At 36.8% G+C, this 17,512-nt stretch overlaps 1 protein-coding gene across 4 annotated transcripts in view; it reads left to right on the top strand.

Moving 5' to 3' along the window:
* Nucleotides 1-17,512, top strand: part of LOC146385236 (zeta-sarcoglycan-like) — a 362,624-nt gene that overhangs the window by 244,313 nt on the left and 100,799 nt on the right. For all 4 annotated transcript variants that reach the window (XM_084930860.1, XM_084930857.1, XM_084930861.1 and 1 more), the window contains one exon: nt 1,982-2,083. In XM_084930860.1, the coding sequence (XP_084786986.1) occupies nt 1,982-2,083 (102 nt within the window). The remainder of the gene's footprint in view (nt 1-1,981; nt 2,084-17,512) is intronic.

Here is a 17,512-nt window from a genome sequence, read left to right as displayed (position 1 = left end):
CTGATGGTAATTTGGAGTCCGTGTAGCGTGCCCATCCCCAAGATCCTATATGTATGTGTTATGAGAGTGTGAGTAATGTGAATGTCTAAGTTGTGAGATAATTGATCTGACATACTACAGGAGCTGCCGTTTTACTCTATTAGAGGCTTGACTTTCTTCATACCTGGCATGTCTGTTTTAAAGGAACTGAATTTAACCAATTAAGTCTGATATAACGATATTCTGAGTATTCATTCATGTGGATTAAGTATTAAGCCATTTTTATCAAACATAGTCAGCAAGCTCATCAGAAACATTGCTTTGATGTGAGCAGAAGCACAAGCCTGAAGCTGCTTTTATGGTCGAGCAGAAGTAGGACAGCACGTCTGCCTGCAGTGAGCTTTGTTGTCAGATGGAGGCATTGTACCAAGTATGTGGTACAGCAGGTCTGTGGGCCACTCTTGTAAGGAGAGCAAAGTTATGACATACAAAGTGCAGAAGTGGAACTGAGTGTTAAAAACAATGAAAATTTCCACTGCAGCCTCTGTCTGTGCTTTTGATGCTGTAATTTTTGATCTTTGAAGTTTTTACTCTTCCGGGCGAACTCTGCTGTTGCGCCTTTCTCTACTTCAGCCCACTTGTCAACCAATTGACATTTGACAATCGCTTCTGTCATCTGCTTCCAGCGTCGCATAGTCAGGATCTTGGACAACTGCATTGGGGCGTGTCTGGGGGGGATGAAAACCCCCCTGTCTGGCCCGTATCATGTACGCATATAGACACATTTGTGAGACCATAAAACCAGATTTAGTCAGAGCAGTGACGCGCATATTTATATAACCCTTAGTTATCATAAGAGCTTTTAGAAATTTAGAGAAAACATTAATTTATAATCATCAAAATCTTTCTTGGCAGTTATTGTAATGGCAATACAAGTTAATAGCAGTTCACAGTCAATGCAAAGTGAAAGAAAGTTCATTTTAGTACAAAGCCTTTCTTAGAAGATGGTTACCACAACACATCCTTCTTCCAGTTATCCTCTTTTTCATTTGCCAAACTTCATGGATTTCTTTCATATGTCTTTCTGACCAGATAAAATTTGTTTCTACTGTTTTGTTTCTGTGTTGTAAACTATATGGTTATCTGCCACTCCTTTGCTTTGACTAGGATAAAGCAACTATTGCATTAGCATAGAAAAACTAGAGCTCTCATGAGACTTTGTTGCCAAATCAATAGAATATGTGTATCCAGCATGACTTTATTTCCAGTTACACATTGTTTGTCATTAGTTATTTCATAATTACATAACATAACTGGTGTTGAATTAAATGCTAACATAATAAATGATAAAAAATAATGATTCTCCATTGATAATTGAATATAATATTTACATATTGACCGTTGATGAACCCAGGATTTGAGAATAAATGCTGTGCCTAATATTACTGAGTATTTGGTATCTACAGAGCCTTAAAAGCTGTCAACATATTTTCAATTATTTCCATTTAAGATCTTCAGGTATATATAATTGTGTCAAGTACTGCTATTCACACTAATTGATAAAGAAAAAGAAAAAAAACTTAGCTTAAATTATTTATTTATCCTCCATGTGTTGCATAGGAGCTTGGATTTTGTAAACTTAGCTCCCTTAAATGTATGTTTTTATGAGATATATTTATTAGTAGATGAATAAGGGGCAACCACATTAACTATAGGCATTCAACTGTTTAAGTAGACATACAATTTTGTGGAAAACACTCCAACTGTGTCAGCATGGGAAAAACACTCCCATGCTGACACATGCGCAATAAAAGTAAGGAAAAAAAACTGTGTGTGTTTGTCTGCTTGTGTGTAATATCATTGTACACTTTAATAATACATTGTTGTGCCCTTTTTAATATATATAATAGACAAGACACTGGATGAGAATTTCATTTGTATTGTTTTGGCTTGTCATTAACTTTTTAAAAACTGTATTTTTCTATCTCGTACCTTTTTCTAGGATGGTATGGGGAATCTCCGGGTGACCAAAGAAGGAGTGAGACTTGAAGGAGTGTCAGAATTCTTATTGCCTTTATATGTGAAAGAGATCCAGTCTCGTAGGGTAAGAACACGTCCATTTGTGTGTGACCATTTGCATGTATATGTATATATAACATTATGTGTGTCTGTGCTCGATACTGCTAAAAAAAAGCCCTGCCCCATTATAGAAGAAAGATATATGAGTTGATTGCGTGCCTCTGTGTACACCTCTGTATTCCAGCCTCTATAATTAGCAGACATCAGATGTTGTTCCCTGCAGTCAGGGTCTATTTGTTATGTGTGTAACATAATATAGCTGTCTCCATTCATCATACACAGAGTCATCATCGATCTCAGCAGCTAAGGCAACATGGACACTTACTTTACAACGACACTTGTGTCAGTGTGTGCACATGTGCTTGTTTATGTTTTTATATGAAATCGAGCAGGGGGCTTTGTCATGCTGCCACAAAGATATTGTATGGGTGTATTCATGTTGAGCGAATGTGATTCGAAGAGGCTGATATTCAGATGCACAATAAGAGATTAATGGTACGGTAAGGTAGAACAGAAAGAAACAGGACAATACATTTATGAATGATACCCAATTTTTTTATTATTGTTTTATTAGTGTTCAACTAAAATTCTAAGATAAATGTGTATAATCCCAACATTGCTCAGAGATGTTCTATTATCCAGATAAAGCTAATGGTTCTTCACATGAAGTGTGACAAGTAGGGCTGTAGAATAAGTAAAGGGGGATGAACACAAATGAAGGGGAGAACAAAGTAATTAAGGGAGAGAACAAAGAAGAGAAGTGAAAAAGGCAGAAGTGTCATAAATGTTTTTAGTTGGATTCACATTCACATTGTTGCATAATATGGCATGATAATCCAAAGAAATTCGAAAGAATCAAGAAAAAAAAAATATTGTGGCGAGCTCAGACAAGGAGGAAACAGAGGTGTCCTTTGGTCTTGCTTCCCACAAGTTAGCCAGGGAGCACAGCAGCATTCACAGAAACACAACAACAACAAAAACGCGCTCTCTCCACCCAGAAACGCACAATCGCCGAGAGAGCGCATCACCTGTAATCATGGTAACATAACTCTGCCGCCTGGAACAACAGAACATAGCTGTCAAACCCCAAACAGCCCTGACCCGCTACAATATATATTTTAAAGTGTATTTGATCACTTGTCACAAAGAGGAAATCTGTCAAATGCTTGTTTAAAAATTGCATTAGTCATAAATTAGGGAAATAATAAACTGAGCTCACATTTTTATACCAAAATTTGAACTTCTCAGAAATGAAGCAACGATAATATTCAAAATGACATTCATTTTGACTGATCCCATAACATTCAGCATAATATTCAACAATTATTCAATTTTCTGTTCAGGAATGCAAGTAAACTATAATTTGGCATCCCAATCAAAAACTAATAATGTGCATTGCTATTTTTTCTGCTTTTTTGTCCTCATTACTCATTCACTTGAGTTCATACATGAGCTGAAGTGATTGAATTAACCTACTCAGTAGTTTGATGTAATAATTCCTAATGGCATGCCGAAAGTAAAATGATTTACTTGATGGATATTGTTTCTAAACACTGTAGCTTCTTTCTATTCAACAATATATATCTTCAGAGATGTCAGAGAAATTGCTGTTAATGTATTCCAGCATTAATATTTATCAAGTGTAATCTGCCATCTTACTGTATTCCCCTGAATACTTTATACTCACATCAGCGACTTTATCTCAATGTCCTCTCTGCAGTATTGCCATGAATGACGCAGTATTGTCTAATCTGAACATAGAAATTGAAGTACAGTGGTCCCTCGTTGCGTTCCAAAAATAACCCGCGATAGGTGAAATCTGCAAAGTAGCCAACTTTATTTTTTAAGATTATTATAGATGTTTTAAGGCTGTAAAACCCCTCACTACACACTTTATACACTTTTCTCAGAAAGGCACAAACATTTTCTCTCTTGTTTAAACACTCTCAATGTTCAAACCTTCGTAGAAAAATAAGTCCAGTATTATATAATGAAACCAAACAACATTTCGTCGACATTGTTGTATTTGTTGGAGAAAACTGACAAACATACAGTACAGCACTTCATAGTCACACTGCTAGGGATAGAAGATTTATGTAAATTTGACAAGCTGAACACATCCCATACTGTGCAGGAGACTCGGCACAAGATTGATTGACAATGGTCTACAGCCACTCAGGACGCAGAACACAATGCGCTATAAAAAACAAAAACAAAAAAGGTGAACCGCGTTATAGCGAGGGACCACTGTACATGTTATTAACCTTGTCTCACGAAGTCCCTTAGTAAAATTTTCTTGGTAGGTATAAAGCCAATTTAAGTCACTTGAGCACAAAACACGTCATGACAACAGATGACAAACTATGTTGTTGACAGAGTGATAACAGTTTGCTTATGAGTGCGTTTTTAGCAACAGACTGTGTGCTTTCGCTGTATGTGATTTTCTACTATTGTGTCTCTGAGTCATCATGTGCACCCTTTTAAATAGCTTTCATACTTTTACCCCCAAATGTTTCTCCTTTACTTTATTTTGAATAGATATTGATGTTTTGTGTTTCTGTGAAGGCCGAGGTATATTTGTGTATTTGCTAGTTTGTGTGCTTGAGCTGTATGAATATATTGCTTTACATGAAAGCAAACAGCAGGTTGCCCTCACATTTTCTAAAGAGCATGCATGCTCTTATTTTGATATTGACAGTTGCCACACTTTTACTGTGAAGTTTGGTTGCATTCAGGAAGAGCATGTTGAATAAGAAGTATCCCCCCCCCCAAAAAAAAAACCCAAATCTCCTTAAGAACCTTAGGTCTGCTGCTTGTTTTGTGAACAGATACAGAACCACAGTAAGGAATAGAAAAAGAAATAAGCCTAGGAGGAAAAATAAGGTGCAGGAAAAAATGCTGTGATAAGGGAGTATTGCAAAGTTCATTTAAAAAAAGCTACAAATGTCGCTTTATCTTACACTGTTTAGCACCTGCTGGGCAGTACAAATCATCTGATTTTTCCTGGATACATAACAGAAATTTTGTTGCATCTAATTTAAAGAGAAAACATTTCCCCCAAATGCAAAGGCTAAAATGCACCTGATGACAAATTTCCTTTTCAAAAGTTTTTTCTAGTAGACAGTCATTCCAAAGTTTAAATTGTGCAATGACATACCCCACAACTTCTCATAGAATCGAAGCGATCACTGAATAAATATCCATAACTTTCCATGACACAGCATGCCCAAACCTAACCATAAAAAAAATACCATGAATAAACAAATATGCAATTCTAATGCCTTTACTCAGTTATATAAGCTGGCCCTAATAATTACATAATGGAATAAGCTTCCTTTGAAATCGTAAACATAGCACATTATTAATTGTTATACATGATATTTGGTCATCTTGCCTCTTTTCTACAGTCTGCAAGTATGTAATAGTTCAAATCACACCCATTCACAACCTCTGTAAATACAAATCATTTGACCGTGTTGTTTGTGTATTTATTTATTGGAACGTGGCTATAGTAGTACTAAAAACTTAAAAGCTCATTAAAGACAAAAGAACAGCAAAGTTATTACTATGTATCAGCATACATTTTGTTTAAAAAAAAACAACCAAGAAAATATTGTTCACTGAAAGAACAACTGAAATATATTGAAATATACTGACTTTCTTCTGCTCCCTTATTCTCAAGGGGTAGCTCCACATTTTTGATTTGACAGATTTTTACGCCAGATGTGTACAGGATATGTTATCCTGCAAAATTATAATGCAAATCTAAGACACTTTGAACATTTTCATGATGTGAAATACATCTGTTGCTCTGACAACACTGCCTGTTTTAGCTTGTATTTGCTCTGCAGAATAAAATGCAATGTAAATATAGAAAAATCCATAAATATCTATGCAGCTGAAAACATCACTATTCTTAGTGCTCTTAGTGGACTTTTTAATGCTTATGTATGCACAACCATCAGGGTTCTGTCACTGGTGTTTTCCAGAGTGTTCCAAAATAGATGTCTGCAATTAATGCAGATAGTGATGTAGTTCATCATTTATTATTTTGCTAATATTTCTCAACTGCGGATAACTTTTTTTTTTTTTTTGTCAGAACAAAACTTTTTATTAAATACATACCATCCCTTTTCTCTAGCAAGGTGCTTCCAATCTATGAAATGTAAATGAATGGTCAAGAAATGCACAGATACAGTAAATTAGGATTTGGTTTAAGTTTATTTAGCCAACTGAACTTAAATGAGTAGTCAGCTGTAGGAAGTTCTGCAATAAAAAACAAACAAAAAAACCTCCTTAGACAAAGAAGATTCAAGTGTTGGCAACCATGGTAGGAGATTGCTACATTAATTAATAATCAGAGGTTTTGTATAGTTTGGGCGATACAGTATTTCTACATGCCATCAAAAAGAAGGGAAGAGTTAGAAAAAAAAACCTCACAAAAGTGGGGCCACAAAAACAGGGGAGAAAATAGAAAATAGAGCCTGAAATTGTGGGATCAGTGGGAGGCTTCAGCTCAGATATGTGTTTAGCTGTTCACCAGAAAAAGTCTAGGATCTGAAGAGGAAAATATTTGATTGTGCTAAAGAATAAATTTCAATCAGAACTGTGACAGATTTATTTTTCACTATATGATTTGTTCCCATTATATGAGCCTAATTTTCAACACAACTGTTTGGTGTCCAAAAGACAGTTTGATAATCCAAAAAAGTAAATAAATACTGCAAATATGAAAAGTTTAATAGCTTTTTCAATTTTAGAAAAAAAATATATGATATAAAGAAATATAAAAGAACAGAGGAAAAGGATGAAGATGACATCCCTCCCACACAGCTGTATTATGTCTTGCTCAAAAACATCACATCTTTACACACAAACATTTTGCATAATCAAGGCCATCCCCCAGCAGTGCATTGTCGGAGCAGTAAATGGAACATTGTGACTCCAAGTGAGAGCTAAATACAGAAAACTGCATATAAACCACACACTAACAGAAAGAGAGACATGGGGAGAAAGTAGATTGGAGGGGTGGGTTGTATAAGCTGAGTGCAAGAAAGAGAAACATAATCGCTGAGAGAGGAATAGAAAAAAGAGGGAAAGGAGGTCACAGTGAAGTAAAGAAGTGAGAGGGAGGCAAAGAGACACATGCAGGTATAAAGAACAACCAGCTTCAGAAAGACTGAAAATACCAGATCTAACTATGCCAAGTTTAACATCCCAACATGAATTGCAATTTTTGGCATGTTGTTTGTAGACCTCTGATTGTGTTTCACATTTTTATTTTCTGGCTTTAAATTTGAAGTACATTGGGAAGGACAAATGGTATAAATACAGTGTATTTTTGTTGCACCTGCCTTACAGGTAAATAGATTACTGTGTAGGCTGAGTGTGAGGTCAGATAAATCAGCATTGCTCACAAATTTGGCAAAATAAACCTTTTAGCAAACTTATTTAGATTTGTTTTTAAGCCAGGTTTTAATGATGTGCTCAGAGATTTTGGGGGAGAAACAGTTGGAGGTTATGCTGTTTGTGTGTGGGGGTGTATGTGCACGTGCACATTTGCAGGTCATGATCATAAACCAGAAGAACAAATGAGGAAGAAAATAACACCTAGAGCACAACTAAACCATCAGCACACATTCCCAGTGTTTGAGTACTTCCCAGCATACTTGTATGGTGTACCCAGTACATATAAAGGCTGTGTGGGCACAGAATGAGGCCCGTAACAGATTAATGGTTAATCCAGGTGCCAGCCATGCTTGGAAGACACCAGACACATTAGTTTGTATGCATTCTGACAGTAAATGTAGAGCTGCATAGTGTAGGACACTTCATTTGCTGCTTCCACTTAATTTTTGCTGAGCAATTAATCAAAAATTAATTAAACCCAACATTCAGAATTAGTAATCTATGTGATCTGACTAATCTAAGTACTTCTGTTTTTTTTGTTAATGTGATCCCCAGTGGATATGTTGTCATGTGACTCCACCCCATCCAGCTTGTGTCACGGAAGCAATATGAAAAAAAAAGCACTGAGCCTAAACCACAAGTCAGACAGCTTATACCAAACAAGAATGCAGCATATTTGAACACATTTTGCAAAGATGACTGTGACATGAATGAGGACCCGCACACACAGTTCACATGTTACTACACGTTTCATTTGTTTGTGGTTTTTTCCAACACTCGGTCGGGTGTGGGTGTGTGCCAGTCACACACACAACCACAGCGCAGGTCCTGGCACATCGTTCATAGGGGAGACATGATCAACTGATGGAGCTCAGGTGTGTGTCAGCCTCCTCTGACACCCACCCCAGCCCACCGCTCCACCTCCCCTGCAGCTGAGCCACAAACCACAACCCGCCACAACGACATTGAACAAAAAGAAATTAAATGTAAAACCTGTGGAAAAAAACAGTTTTACTAATCAAAGGTAATACCATTAATCTGTTTCAGCACCTGGAGCACAATCATATTAGCAAAAAATATCCTAGCTTTAATAGCTGAGCAAATTTAAAGTACAAAATGTCCTTTTACTTCCCTCCTGAATCTAAAACTCGATGTTTATTAGACTAAAAGTCAAAGGCTTTGGGATGATGTTAAAAGTAGCTTTCGGGGGTGCTTCATGGTGTTTTGGTGTTTTTCAACTTTTAGTCCTTCTGTATTTCACTCTTTCTATTTTACATCCACAAAGATCTTTCCCTAGTGACACACAGATACATGACTGCATCCATTCACATACACACTCAAACACTGACTCTTGCCAGTAGGTCCTATAATTGTCCCCACAGGGACCCCATGAGGACCTATCACCACCACGGGAGGCACACAGAAAACTTCATTTATTCAGTTCTTGCTGTCCCTCTCTTTTTGATTCAGCTTTTCTTTTATGTGCCTCTGTTCCCTTTTATTAGGCCCTTCTCTCTCTACCCCCTGTCTATGACATTTCTTTCTCTCTGCCACTGTACCCTTCTTGCTACGTCAGTTCTTGGTCTGTATTTCTCTCTCAATCCTGTACTGATGCTAGCTCCCCAGAGACAGGCATAGTTAGATGTAGTAGACTGCCTGGATAGGGCTTCACTTCCTGGGAAGGAAAAAAAATACCTGCACACACAGTGGAGATCTATATGTAAAAGGAGTTAGGTAAGATGTAGGAACAGTCATGTCATATGGAGCAAAACCTATTAAAAAAACAAAAAAACTGGAAAAGAGATGTGTGAGATTGAAAAATAGGAACGATGATATAAAATGACAACAAAAAAGTTCAAAGCAGCAATCATTAAAGAACTCCAGTCTTCCATGTCCTGTACTGCAGCTTCAAGGAATGCTGAAACATATAGGGGATGGGTGCCATAACTTTATTTTTTGCTGTTTGTCAGTTTTAGATTTATTACTCCTTCTTTCTGCCTCATACTTTCTCTGTGGTTCTCCTCTGGGGACCTGAGCTAGCTGAAACTTCTCCAACTCCGGCGCTGTAATTGAATAGCAGAGAGTTCTAATGGAGCATTAGGCTGTTCCTGTCTTGGCAGGACCTATTGATTTTTGACTTTGCAGCATTGTAAACAGTCTCAGATAAATATAACTGAACGGATGCAGACCTTAGTATAAACTATGATTCTGAGGCTGTTGCTGTGGAACTGTTGCACTGTGGCTGGTATCACACGGTTTTGCTTGACGTTGATAGCATGTGACTTACGAGAGCTCACGCTCACAACTTTCTCAGAAGAATAACTGCATGTAATGTTTTATTCCTTTGTTTTCGTATTTACATCTTTTGTTAATAATTAAGAAAATGTTTCAAAGCTCAGCTGTCAAGTACACTTGATTTTAATTGCAATCACCTGAAGCACATGGTGTAGGTTGGTTTCTTTATAGTTTTTCATTATGCTATTTTATTTGGGATAGAGCTCGGCATGCTTTTATGTCTACAGCGCTATTTATCTTTGTTCATTGTCGTCCCATCAAAGGGTCACCTTTCATTAAAATGAGTAAATGAATAAAATAAAACGTGATAAAAAATTGGACACACTGTCAAGTACAATAGCTAGAAATATTGTATTTGAATTGTTTGTGATGTGGGTCATTGAAAGTGCACAGCAGAGAGAGACTGATGCAATTTAAGGGATATTAGACACTGTCAGTATTTCATTATGCACAGCATAGCAATAGCAATATATATTTTTTTAAATTCAGAACATATTTGACTAACTTTACAAGGTCCTTAAATTTTGTCAGGCTAGAACAGACGCTCTCAAACTGTGGGGCAAGCCCTGTGTTAACCGGCATAGAGTCACTGCAAGATGTGCTGTTATATTCGATTCTATATTTGTGTCTGTCCTGTCTGGGCAAATGTCCAAATTCCTGTGTGTCCATTGTATAAATCTCTGATACATATGTGTGTCCCAGATGTGGTCATGACCCATGTAAAAATAGACTCCATTAACATTCAATAGCATTTTTTAGAATGTCAGAAGAATGAAAGTCACATTGGCTCTAGAGACGAGAAAGGAAACGAGACAAAATGAATAAGAATATTAATCCCTTGCTCTTAAAGACCATTCAATTCCTCCCTCGAGCTGCTGTCTCAGAGGTCACATCATCTAAAAGCCACAACAAATCCCCTCATCACAAAACTTGACTGAAGAGAAAGGGCACATCATGCCATACCATGTTAAATCTAAGAATTTTAATAATGCTGTCATTAAAATGAAAATCGCTTGACCTCAAGTCCATCAAAATACTCTTCCAAGTTTCTTGTCAAGTTGTAACTCTGCCTTTGGCAGCAAACCAAAAACCCTGCATTAGCCAACAAGATGGTGTTGTAGCATCCAAATGCTTTATCCTACATATTTATATGGACAACATCAAAGTGAATTAAACTAACTCAGCATAGAACTTTTAATTTGTGTGCAGAGTACTGAGCTCTACTGCACTTTCATAGCCACGAAAACTGCAAGGATGAATATAATTTAATAAAAAAAAAAAAGCCTGCTAAGGAGATTAGTGTAATAATATTGGCCTATATTATTGAAACCTTGACACAATGTAAAAAAAAAAAAAAAAAAGGGAAAATAAGACTGGGATATTTTCCTAAGCCTTTCCTTTCTAAATCTGACTCAACATGCTTACTCTAGTGCTAATGTTGAAAAAGCAATACCTTCTCTTGAACAACTCATTTCCTTATAACCAGTCCTGGCTCAAGGCAGCACATCCCTCGACATCCATAATTGCTGCATTGCTGGCATAAAGACAGTAGTAACTATTGAGCACAAGGCTATCAACTCTGTGCCAGCACTCCAGTTAACATCTGATTTAGTGAACTACACACACTCAGGGTCATTCATAGCTGGCCAGTCTTCTTCTTGAGTGCTGTTTTATTTTCGATTTTATTACCTAAATCTAAAGTTAGCCCCATTTAGCACTGTGCTTGTTCTATCCTTCAGTAAAAACCATGACCTCAGATATATTATGGCAGCCATAATTTATGCAAAAAGAAGAATTGCAATGCTTCGCTTTAAAGCATGAAGAGCTGATATTTCTCTGTATTTTCAACTCTGAATACCCTCCAATCTTGGTTTCTGAGTAGTAATTGGCATAGTGATCAGGCGAGCAGATAGCTTTGTACAGTCAAATTTATCTTTTAGCCCATAGCTATTTTCAATGATAGCATCAGTGGAAAAATGAGGGCCTATATTAGGTAAAGGGACAGCCAAGATAGAGATGTTTCATTCTCAACCACGGAGTGCCCGTTTACTGAAGTGTTTTAAAGCATGTGTTGAGTGTAATCACCAGGTCATGTATTTAACTACATGTGGCATGAATACAGCATGGTCACTTTTAAGTAAAGCGGTTGGTTTGGTATGGCCAAATCCTGTTAGCAATATCCACTCCCTTACGTCTTCTAAACTATGTTATAGATTCTGCTTAGCCAGTTATCATTCAGCACATAAATATATACACACTTTTTAAAGTACATATAAAGTAATACAATAAATATGAAATTTAGTCTTCATAAAAAACTCCATTTACACACACTTCCACATGTATACAGACATATCTGCCTATACACTCAACTACCATTCATTCATATATTCTATTTTGATGTGCTTGTGCTAAAATTACTCTCTGGCCTACCGCTGTTAAAATATACCTAACTGACAGTCACTGTGTTTACGCACACCCAAGCACACACCTTGGACCTACAGGTATTATGTTTTCACACATTGTTTCCATGGGAACACTCCACCGTGTGAAATTAATTAAGGGTGGACATTTGAATTAATTAACTAGGAGTGTGGCATTACACTCCTCTGGCCTTATGACATTAAACACACACTCACACTCACATACACACACATTCTTGCAGTAAGAAGACACACAGATTCAATTTAATTACCAGTGTGCAGATCACTGGTACAATGTGGATCATCCCAAATTACATATTGTACTATGGCTGCATCTGTGTGTATGTAACATTAATGTGAGTACAAAAGTATGTGCTAACTTAGCTGAAGTGGCAGGCAGCTATTACTGAAGCACACAAATTCCCAGAAGCTAATATTCGACCAAATACCTGTGTTTTCAGTTTAAAATGGGCACAATTCCCCCACCCACTGGCTTGAAAGGCAGCTTTCTGCTCTGCACTGGAGCATAGGCAGCTCTAGTCAGTTGGAATTCATTGACGTTACAATTGTGACCCAGTTTCCCAGCAAAACAACACAAAAATAAATAAAAACTTTTGTCACACTCGTGCAGAATAGCCCATTGTCCACCGGTGAATCTGCATACTCATCATAATCAAACTGAATATTGTTCCATGAAATTCAACGATGTGTTCACATTAGGCAAGTTCTCTGCAGGTCTGGTTTTGCTCTTACACAGAAGTAAATATCATTCATGCAAGCTATGTAAGCTATACTTATTATACACCACTGTGACGCCTTTATTCCGTAGCTAAATAGGTCTTGAGCTGCCGATAGCAGCACCAAGTGCCAAAGTCCTGTCCTGTCCTGGGCAGACCCATTTATTCTTAAAACCACTATAGTAGCATGCTTTATTTCTATGTGCAAGAAGGGGAATAAAGTTAATAATATTTTGCTAAGAACTTCTGGAAATTACAGGTGGCAAATTTCCTGTCATGATAAAAAACAGCCTCAGGATGAGTAATACATTTACAAATGCATGGGCAGAAACCTTAATGTAAACTGAAGGGACAGCAGTTAATGCTTAAGGTCTAGTGAGTAATTCAAGAAAATAAATAAATTCAAGATATTTAAGTGTGAATGTGTGTGTGAATGGGTGGATGACTGGATGTGTAAAGCGCTTTGGGGTCCTTAGGGACTAGTAAAGCGCTATACAAATACAGGCCAGGCCATATTTAGACTCTGGTGTGTCTTTTCCCTGCCATCAAAGCAGTAAAACTTCTTTTTGCTGTTTTGTTGTTTTAGGGATTGTTGGTTTGTTGCAATTCTCCAGTACAAAGATTTGTTAGATGAGGGAGTATGTTTGCAGTTTTCCTGAAGTCTGTTCGCCAGGTGATTTATCTAAGCTGGTGTTATCTACTATTCATTTCTTATGTGATCTTTCCATATTGCCCCCAAAATTTTTAACGTGTAGAATCGATGCTGTCAATTTCTGTTTGTGCTTTTAGCAAAGTATATACATAAAAAATGTAAACGTTCTGAGGAACTTCAGACAACCTTTCAGAAAAGACTGAATATATACATAATCAAATAGATATAACAGAATTGCACACTGAATGGGGAAAGGTTATGGCCAACCATATATGTCTCATTTGAAGCAGGTCTAATCCAATCCCCAGAATAGCTGCAGTCTTTCTTTTCGACTCTACCGACCTCAGTGCTTAGATAGATTTCTTAAGGTAATTTAAGCTACTTTAGATTTAATTTTTAATTTAATTAAGGAATGAAGACGTAGATGGATAGACAGACAGACTGACTGATAGACAGACAGACAGACTGACTGATAGACAGACAGACAGACAGACAGATCTGGAGCCAGCGCAGTAACATAGCAATAGATCTGCCACTAAGAGAATCCCTGTGCTGTACTCAAATGCCAAACTGGTACAACTGAGGTGATAACTGAAGAGCCTGTTTTCCCTTAAGATGTTGGAACTTGGCAGAACTGTAAAACAGGAAAGCCAATTATCATAGCAAAACAATGGAAAAATTCTATGAGTATGAGGCTCTAAAGATGGCGTTTGGGAAAATTCAGTATTCCAGCCAACAATAAATTGTCTGTAATTAAACTGGCGATTCATAGCTTAGCCAGAGGATTGTTCCATATGCAACAAACCTGAATTCTGAAATTACAACACACAGGAGAATAAATGAAAATGCCCTTAAACTTTAATCCAAGGGCCAAATATGAGACACTTGGAAATTGAATTCAGTGAAATCATTCTGTGTGTGTGTGTGTGTGTGTGTGTGTGTGTGTGTGTTTTATTTATTTTTTTATTTTCTTCAATAAACAATGTTACAATATTGTTTATTGTCATATTTTTACCCTAAAACCCTCTAAGTCCATGATCACTGAATCATTTCTTTGACAGAGAATTACTTGAAAACACTTGACTACACATAAACTATTATTGGCAAACATAACGTATCAAAATCCAGGTGGGGTGTTGACAAAGCAACTGGTAAACATAATATGATTTCTCAGAGACACTAGTATGAAAGCGTTGGCTTGCCTGTTCCTGTTCCTGTTGCCTGTTTTATTAAACTTGATGCGATATCTCCTCTGCATCATCAAGGTTTTCCTTCCTAACGTGCTAAAAGTATTATTAAAACGATTTTCACACTGCTCTCCTCCTTTTCTACACATATGTTGGCCAAAGTGGTCAATAAGAGAAAACTTCTGTTACAATTATAAATCACAGAAGTTTATCTGTTTGCTAGTTGTAGCTCTGTTTCCACACAAGGCACAGCTCCTAAGTAATCTAAGAGCTGTGAAAGTAGAGCCAACTACAGTCTGTCTAGTGTCAGTCTCCGGCCAAAGACCTGAGGTTTATCCACAATACACATGTACAGGCACCCTTAAAAAGCTGCTGGAAGGTTCTAGTCATTGTTAATGTGGGACTGACAAACTTGTGAAATGGAGACACGCTACAGTTTCCAGTGGGATCCAAAGCAAGCGTGCTTCATGCAAAAATAGGAATGGATGCAAACAAGCAAAAAGGTTTATGACAGATCACTGTTTGAGCTGAAAGGAGAGGGATCAGTTTACTTTGGTGTATTTTAATTGATGTCTATTTTTTGGTTTGACTACGTAAGCACTGCTTGTCCTGATAAACGGTAATGCATAAACACTTGTTAAGACATACAGGACAACTGCTGGTTAGGTCTCCAGGAAGATAAAGACCCAGATTAGTGTGTGTGATATGCTGTAGAGTAAAACTATATAAACCAAAAACTTATAGGCAGTCCTAATATAAAGAGAGCAAAAACTTAAACTAGAGAGAGGGATAGAGAGGGACAACTTCATCTGTTAGGACTGGATTTCATGCAGTCTTATCTATCCAGCCATCCATCCATCCATCCACATGGAAGTTATGTACAATCTCTGATGCACTTAAAATTATTCAGTTCCTTATTTTTATTTTTTTTAAATCTGTTTAGATGTCAAAGAGTAGTGAATGCAGAGTCACAGTGTAAAGAAAATAAAGACTAGAATCAAAGTAACACAACAAAGGGAATTAAAAGTAAGGGCTAAACATTACATAGAGATCAAGGCAATATATATCAAAGAAATAAATAAGCTGAAGCTTGTCACTAGACAACTTAAAAAAAATTAAGTGATGAGAGAACAGTTAAAGTTGGAGGACAGTAAGAAGAAAATAAAAAAGACAGATAAAAGAAATGTGTCTTTGTATTTATCCTTTATTCCGTTTGTCCTATTTCGACTTTCTTACCTTTGGGTCATTGTTACTGAATTTCTTTAATATCCCATCATTTAGACGGGAAGTACAACTGAATACAAAGCACAAGAGATAATTTGTCATCAAAATAAAACAGGAAATGAACTTGACACAGACAGAGGCAAAAACACAGAGACGAGATAGACTAAACACAAAGACGAGATTAGGACATGAAAGGGAACCAACATCGTCAAACAAGAAACCAAGAACTAGAACTATAGTTCTTGAAGCACTAGGAAATACTGAACTCAGAACAGTATAATACAGAGCATGAACTTAAATTATAAGAAAGCCCCCCAAAAATCAAAATGCCACGTCAAAGACCTGGATCATGACAAAAGCAGCACAATGTTGCACTGTATTTGTATTTTTTTTATGGTGCACTGATAAAAAATTTAAAAAAGCAATAGATAACATAGCGCTGTTAGCCTATGCTGAAATGCAAATAGTAGTTTATTATCTACTCCAATTGCAGTTTGTCAAAAATAAATGAAAAAAATAATCACAACATCCACAGGTTTTTATGTTTTAACAGCATATGTTGCAAGGAGATGGTTTTCATGAATGAGTGAATAAAATAGAATAATACTGAGTACTGTGTACTCTGAAGGTTAGCAATGCTATACATTATATTTAATTTTTGTAACTTGTTATAATAATCAGATTATGTTTTTAATCCAGAATCATTTTATATTCATTAAACTATTGAGTGACTCCTCATGTCCTCTGGATCAAGTCAACTGTAATTTGCACTTACCTGTAAGGAGGCAGTTATTATGAACAAATTAAGTCCAAGTCACTCTTGCATCTCTGTGGTACTTAGATGGCAGGCAGGAATTAGCATGAACGTGATGTGACACATAATGAAACATTGTATTCAGTGCATGTTACTAAAAAATAAATGATTTCCAACAGGTTTCTTTTTTTTTAGTCCACAGGTTGGAACTATATTCTGTCCTTTTTGTCGTTGTCATATCTTATTACTCCTCAGTATGTAAATTCCCACTTGTCGCTCTCACACTCTCCTCTCATCTCTGTAAACCATTCCCATGTCCCATTTTATTCAATGTTTTGCCATCAAGAGAATCCACTTCATCTCTCCTATGTCCCACCCTTGTAAACCATTCCCAGTAATTATGAAGGCAGCAACTCGACTGGGGATTTCATCACATGGCTCAGAGCTCTGTGGAGAGGCCAACATCAGGAAATCCCTGTCACAGCAATGAGACACTAACAAACCACAAGATATACTGAACTGCTAGAAAATGAGCTAAAAAGCCCAGAGGAGCTCTGATTAAAACCTCAGTTTGGAAACGAAATGCAAGCACAAAGGTTGCCCCACTAAAGGATGTTAGAGATGGGGTTTGAAAAAACAATTATTTTCCTTGCTTGATTGTCTTCATGCAAAGAGTGATAAAATTGCATGGAATTTGCACGGCTAAACAAGCTTAGTGACTTATCATTTTGCAGCCAAAGAGCTAATTGTTACACTTAATTGGTTTTTGGCACAGA

Source organism: Perissodus microlepis, chromosome 6 (assembly GCF_051167445.1).
Source record: "Perissodus microlepis isolate ML-2025 ecotype Zambia chromosome 6, ASM5116744v1, whole genome shotgun sequence".
NCBI classification, from domain to species: domain Eukaryota; kingdom Metazoa; phylum Chordata; class Actinopteri; order Cichliformes; family Cichlidae; genus Perissodus; species Perissodus microlepis.
The sequence above is the reverse complement of the archived record's forward strand: the minus strand, read 5'-3'. Positions and strand labels throughout refer to the sequence as shown.